General features: G+C 38.6%; 3 protein-coding genes across 3 annotated transcripts; all 3 read right to left on the bottom strand.

Moving 5' to 3' along the window:
- Positions 1 to 544: 544 nt before the first annotated feature.
- On the bottom strand, positions 545 to 2,200 carry TM35_000181650 (uncharacterized protein; the record flags this gene model as incomplete). The annotated part of the gene is made up of 1 exon (XM_029026478.1): positions 545 to 2,200. The coding sequence occupies one exon, from the start codon at positions 2,198 to 2,200 to the stop codon at positions 545 to 547; it is 1,656 nt and encodes a 551-aa protein (XP_028882174.1).
- Positions 2,201 to 3,345: 1,145 nt separating this feature from the next.
- On the bottom strand, positions 3,346 to 4,257 carry TM35_000181640 (uncharacterized protein; the record flags this gene model as incomplete). The annotated part of the gene is made up of 1 exon (XM_029026477.1): positions 3,346 to 4,257. The coding sequence occupies one exon, from the start codon at positions 4,255 to 4,257 to the stop codon at positions 3,346 to 3,348; it is 912 nt and encodes a 303-aa protein (XP_028882173.1).
- Positions 4,258 to 5,150: 893 nt separating this feature from the next.
- TM35_000181630 (uncharacterized protein) lies at positions 5,151 to 6,317 on the bottom strand (the record flags this gene model as incomplete). The annotated part of the gene is made up of 1 exon (XM_029026476.1): positions 5,151 to 6,317. One exon carries the CDS (start codon positions 6,315 to 6,317, stop codon positions 5,151 to 5,153), a length of 1,167 nt encoding a protein of 388 aa, XP_028882172.1.
- Positions 6,318 to 6,828: the final 511 nt, after the last annotated feature.

Below are 6,828 nucleotides of genomic sequence, written 5' to 3'. Positions count from 1 at the left end.
AAAAAAAAAAAAAAAAAAAAAAAAACAACGAAAAACGAAAAAAAAAACTGAGAAATAACCGCGTAAAGAGAAAAAAACAAATAGGCACATCTGCGCATCGTTCCGTGTATAATCTGCGAAAAGATATCAATCGTAATATATATACATATATAATTCGATGATAACTGACAATAAGAGAAAAGAGCAAAGTATAAAAAAGAGTGAAGAAAAAGGAAGAAGTATAATGCATTTCGCACATACAACCCCACCCCCTTTTTCCTTTAGTTTTCACCCCTTCTCTATTTATACCTACTCTAATAAACTCAGCAAAGCCTTTTTTTTTCGTTTTTTTTCGTTCTTTCTGTTGTATATATACATATATATATATATATCCGTCACGTCCAGCGTATGAAAACAGGGTACGCATATACTTCTGTATATAAACTAAACACTCTTATATAGATTGCCTAGATAGATAGATAGAGAGTCACACTGACAGATAGGCAAGAAGCAACTGAATAAAAAAAAAAAAAAAGAAAAAAAAAACCTTAATACACATAAAGTGTTAAGACTGTGGGACAACAGTGGCCTGACTCACTGATGTTTCCACCATCTGTGGTTCTTTCTCCACCGTACTCAGAATATTGGTCACCACCGCGGCGTTTTCCTGCAGATTCGTGTTAGAAGAGGGAAGAGTCGCCTTCCCTGGTGATGTTGGCGGTGGATTCACTGCATTTGTAAACTGCACGGCGTTCTGCTGATTTACACCCGGATAGTAGTAATACTGTTGTTGTAGTTGTTGATTTTGCTGCTGCTGCTGTTTTTGAGAGAAAAGATGCTGCTGTAGCTGTTGTAACTGTTGCAGTTGCTGAAGTTGCTGTAATTGTTGCAATTGCTGTAGCTGTAACTGTTGTTGTTGTTGTTGCTGTTGTTGCTGCTGTTCACCTTGGGCGAGCACAATAAGCCGTGCGAGTACACCGAGTTCCTGCATATTCAATCCCATCACATTTCCCCCCTGTGGTGCCTGTGCCAATTGCGATAGTGCCATATAAGTTGCAGCGGCCTCCGTTGCCTGTTGTTGTTGTTGTTGTTGTTGTTGAAGTTGTTGGAGTTGTTGTTGCTGCAGCATCTGCTCAACGCGTATTGCCGTGGCGGGATCATATGTCGTTTGGGCGGTGTAAGCCTGTGGGAGATTAATATACGCTGAGGGCTGCGTCACTCCCCAGGCACTACGCAGAGGCTGCGCTGGTGTTGCTTGCGGTTGTAGAGATGGTGAGAGTTGCGCTCTGCTGCTGTTATTATTATTATTATTATTATTATTATTGAGAGCAGCGGTGGCGGTTTCTGCGGCCAGCACGAGATCTGGATACGGCGGTGGTGGGATCTCGCCGGCGGTGTAGGCCATGGAATAGGCCGACAACTGGTTTGCGGGAATAGCCCCCGCCGCAAGAGATGTTAGCAGTTGTTGTTGTTGTTGTTGGAGTTGTTGAAGGGCGTGGGGGTGTTGGCGATGGACATCCGCGGCGGAGTGGCGTTTACTCGCGGTGGGATGGACACTTCCTTTTCTCGACGTGCCTGCTGCGGTGGAGTTGCGTTTGCTGGCGGAGTGGCGTGTCTCTTCTTTCGGATGATGTTGTTGTTGTTGTTGTTGTTGTTGTTGGGCGCGAAGACGATGTTCCTCCATGAGGGCCTCAATCTCCTCCTTTGGAAATACACGATGGGGGAGCACACCCAACATGCTGGGTGGATGTTCTTTCTTCTGCTGTTCATGAGTGGAGGACTCTACACTTCCTTGATGTTCTTGTTGATCTACTTTAGCGGACTCTGCAGCTTCTTGATGATCTTTAGAAGAGTGTTCATGAGAAGAGTGTGCAGTTTCTTGATGATCTTTAGAGGAGTGTTCATGAGTGGACTCTACACTTCCTTGATGTTCTTGTTGATCTACTTTAGCGGACTCTGCAGCTTCTTGATGATCTTTCTGGTGTTCATGAGAAGAGTGTTCATTTTCCTGGTGTTCTTTATGGGAGTGTTCAGTTTCCTGGTGTTCCTGATGTTTCTCTGTTGTGTTGATTGTAGATGCCGGTGTATTTGTGTTTTCGCTGCCCTCCACAGTTCCTGTTACTGTGACATCTACCTCCTTCTTCTTTTCCTCCTCATTGTTGTTATTGTTGTTATTGTGGTTTTTGTTATCATCTTCTCTTTGTTGTTCTGGTTGTTGCATGATGACGGTTGTATTGCTGTGAAGAGAAAACTTCCCTAATGTTGGATTGAATGATTACTGAACGGATAGTAATAGATAGATGGATAGATAGGGAGACATAGATATATAGATATATATATAGATAGATAGATAAACAAAGAGATAAATGTATGTGTGAGGCATACAAATAGACTAGAGTAATAAAATTAACAGTCAGGACAAACAGTCCTTATAAAGGCATAACTTCGTCTTTTACTTTTTTCTTCTTCTGTATGTGTGTGGGTGCAGACAATAGTACCATTTGAATTAAAGAATTTTTTTTTCCCCATCATAAAAAAAGTCATATAAAAAAAAAAAAATCAGTCCCACTTCTAGTAATTAATACCACTTTTCTCATTATTATTATTATTATTATTATCACTATTCATAGTCATCGTCAACACTGCAGTCATCCTGCCATGGATATATTACCCAATGGAAACAACAGACAGTGTGCATATAGCCTAATGAAATAATAATAATAATAATAATAATAATAATAATAATAAAAGAAAAAGAGACATAGATAGAGTACCACTCCCTCTATCAATAGAGAGAGAGGAATAAAGAGAAAATAAAAATAAAAATAAATAAACATATACAGAGGTACATAAACAAAACAAAGATTCACCAACAGACATACACATCCACACACACCAGCAGCAGTGCTGCTTTTAGACACCATACCATGAACAGGTACTGATGTGTGGAAATCAGATGTATAGCTGTCTATGAAGCGAAGGGTGCGGAGATTGTAAAAAAAAAAAAAAAGAGTCAATACCGTTAAATAGAGAGGAATAAAGGGCCCGAAAGGAGCCAAAAAAAAAAAAAAAAAAAAAAAAAAAAAAAAAAAAAAAAAAAAAAAAACATAAAAAAAAGGGATAAATAAGGAATACTAATGGCAACAGTAATACTAATAATCTTCATAATAATATAATATAATAATAATAATAGTGATAATAATAATAATAACAAAAATAAAAAAGAGAATAAAAATCAAATAAATGGGCACTACATAGTTATTTTCTCTTTTTTTTTTTTTAACATTTGAACATCGTTTAACCTATTTTCTCACATTTACCTTTCTCTCTTTCTTTCTTTCCCCATTTTTTTTTCCCCCCCTTTTTCTAGTGTGGGCAAAGAACGGGTAATTTCGCACCCTTGAGAGACTTATTACTGTTATTATTATTATTATTATTATTATTATTATTATTATTACTGGTATTATTACTGCGGAATGAGGTCCAGTCTTTCCCAATCCACTCCTCCATCACACGAGGGAGGGACTGCGAGGAGGAATTCACCGCCGCTGTGCAGATAGACGAACTCCCATCAAAAGAAACAACTGCAAATTTAGGGGCATTCATAACACTGTAGAAAACAGCAGGGACAGAAGCAGATGGTAATAAACCATTCTTGCTGGATGTAGAGACTCCTCTTTCTCCTTCCTTTTCTTTTCCCTTTAATGATTGTAATTGTATTGGCTGTTCTTCTTGCTGTTGTTTACGGTTGCGGTGGCTGATTCGCTGGGCTGCGATTGGTGTATGGATCTGCGGGAGGGAAAGTGAATTCTCGTCTTCAGTCTTCTTACTCAGCATGTGAACAGGCGTGCTGCTGTTATTATTATTGTTATTATTATTATTATTATTTTTGACTTCCTTTTTTCTCTGGACGGCTGCACAACGTTGACGGAGTGAAAACTGCGATGGTTCTTCTTCTCCCCAGTTATTATTATTATTATTATTATTATTATTATTATTATTATTATTATTATTATTATTATTATTATACCCAAATGCGCTGATTGGGAGAGGGCGCCGTGTAGACCGCCGCCCGCGCCTCATATCCATATTACTGCTGAAATCTGTATTACTGTTGAGATCCATATTACTGAAGACATCCATATTACTGTTCAGATCCATATTACTGTTAGCAGCATCTGTTGGACTCTTTGTATTCACAGGTAAACGGTAAAAGAAGGGTGCTTGATCATCACAAAGAGCCCTAGATCTTAAGGCTGCTATCTTCTGTCGGCACATAATTTGGAAATGTCAATTGAATGTAAATGGGTAATACTCTTCCTCTTTGATTAATATAAAAACTGACAGTATTGATGTAGTTGAAGAAGTGTGCCTGGCTGCTCAAATATAAATATAAATAAAGTATTATTCCTAATGGAAGTAACCAGAAACAAAAATAATAATAAAACAAAGAACACAAAGTCTCCTAATAGGTGACGATTTTTCTTGTTTTCGCTTTCTTATGAACTCTACTCAATTCTCTCTTCTCTCTTTGTTTCTACAGTATGTGTTTATATGTATATACCTTTCTAATTTTCTTTCTGTTTCTCTCTTTGAGATGTAATGACAGCACTCCGTAAGAATCAAACTAATTCTATAGGGAGTACTAAGAAAGAAAATGAATACAAACACACACACACTCAAGTGAGATGGAGTTTCGAATAATAAAAAGAAAAAAAAAGTCCAAGAGATTCCTCTTGAACAAAAGCAAAAAAAACAAAAATACGAGCGAAGCCTAGAAAGAGATAAAAAGAAAAAAAAAGATACCTAAAACGTACACTAATGGTAAATATATAGGAACAGTTAATTTCACTTAAATAAACAAAAAAAAAAGAAAAGAAAAGAAAAGAAACAAAGAATATACATATATACATGTATAGAGAGAGAGAGAGAGAGAGAATAACAAAAAGAACAGTCTACAGTGGGGATACCAAGCAAATACACATAAAGACTAATAACAAGAGAAATATATATATATATATATATATATATAAATATATATCTGTGTATATTCACCAAGCAACACACACGCACACATACACATATCCCAATAAAACTCACAGGGCTCACAAACAAACACAAACACAAACACAGAACTATATAGCTTTAACTATATATATATATAGTTTACTTTACGACTTTACTCCGCGAAGTGCTCGGAGTGCCAATTCCGCCGCCGCATTCTCCGCATCTCGACGGGTTGTACACCACTGCGGGGCTTTAAACACCGCCACTGCCCCTTTCTTATTCAACAGCGGCAGTTCCACCGCAGCACTATACATCCGCGGTCCTTTACGGCCTCCTCCTCTTCCTCCTCCTGTTGTTGTTGTTGTCGAGATGCGCTCCTCTGCGACTGTAATCACAACAGACTTATGCACAGGCGTGTGTGGCCAGCGGGCTGCACATTCCTCCCGCAGCAACTCCGACATGTATTTCTTCTCCCGCAGCTCCGCACGTACTTTGCGGGCCTCGGCTGTTGGGCCTGTGATGATATTACTCCCGCGCTGCGGCCGCTGTGGAGCCAACACCGTGGAGATATCCCCAGCCTCCAGACTATCAGTATTATTATTATCATTATTAGTATTATTAGTATTACTAATGTTGTTATTCTTTTTAATATCACGCCGTGCAAGTCCGGTGAGACTGCCGTCTGTGCGCTGCACTGCCTTGTGCTCCTCCACCAACTCCTTCACCGCCACCCACGCAAACCGCAGTTGATCCAACTGCAGATAAGTAAAGTAACGCAGCCATTCCTTATCCTCATAACAGCAGAGAAAGTGACCCCCACCCTTTTCCTCCTGCAGTGTTGAGAAGTACTTCCCGGGGGTTTCTACTAACGCACGTGTAATGGTGCGTGGACCACGTGGAGTGGGAAAACGAAAACTCTGCACAGTGTAGAGAAGCGCCCCATTCGGAATAACTTTACTTTCACTTGTGAAAAAGGACTCAAAGTGTGGGAGGAGTTCCAACGTCTTTTGTACCTCCACTGGACATTTACCCCGTTTATTATTATTATTATTATTATTATTATTATTATTATTATTATTATTATTAACACTAGACGCCTCTCCACCTTTTACATTTCTGCCTATATGTTTTGGCAGCCAATCGGCCAGTTGAAATACCGGCAATAGCCACTGAAGGGCGGTGAATATCGTTACAGTTGAAATAGCATCACTGTCTACACCCGCATCTTCCTCCTCTTCTTGTTGTTGTCGTGTGAATACAATAGGATAATCTATGGGGTTTTCAGGAGCTGCTGGAATACCACCAGCGGCCGCTGCAGTACCTACAGACATCAGAAGCCTTCTTCTTCTTCTCCTTCTTTCCCCTTTTTTTCTCTCTTGAATGGAAAAAAAGAAAAAGAAAAAGAAATATTTTTTCCGTTTGTTATGCTCACGTAATAATAGAATATATATATAAATATATATATATAGAGTGTATATATATATGTGTGTGCGGCTCAACGTACGAGTGAAATGTCACTGTTGTAATGAAAAGCAGCAAAAAAAAAAAAAAAAAAAAAAAAAAGAAAACACACAAACTCGAGTTGTTCACTTCTTTCTTTCTTTCTTCGTTTCTCTTTATTCGCCTCTCACACGTCTCACTGAAACCTACAAAAAACCTCCCAGCCGCTGTGAGGGGGACTGGATTCACCAGAGAGAGAGATATATAGATAGATAGATAGATAGAAAGAGAACGGAAGAGTTATTAAATAACGAAAAAAAAAGAAGCAAATAAAGCAAAAGAAAAAAAGAAAAAGCGAAGGCGGAAACGAAAAAAAAAGAAAAGAAAACAATAAAAAAAAAA

Source organism: Trypanosoma theileri (assembly GCF_002087225.1).
Source record: "Trypanosoma theileri isolate Edinburgh chromosome Unknown TM35_Tth_18_V1, whole genome shotgun sequence".
NCBI classification, from domain to species: domain Eukaryota; phylum Euglenozoa; class Kinetoplastea; order Trypanosomatida; family Trypanosomatidae; genus Trypanosoma; species Trypanosoma theileri.
Note: the sequence above shows the minus strand (reverse complement) of the source record. Positions and strands in the feature narration are given on the sequence as shown.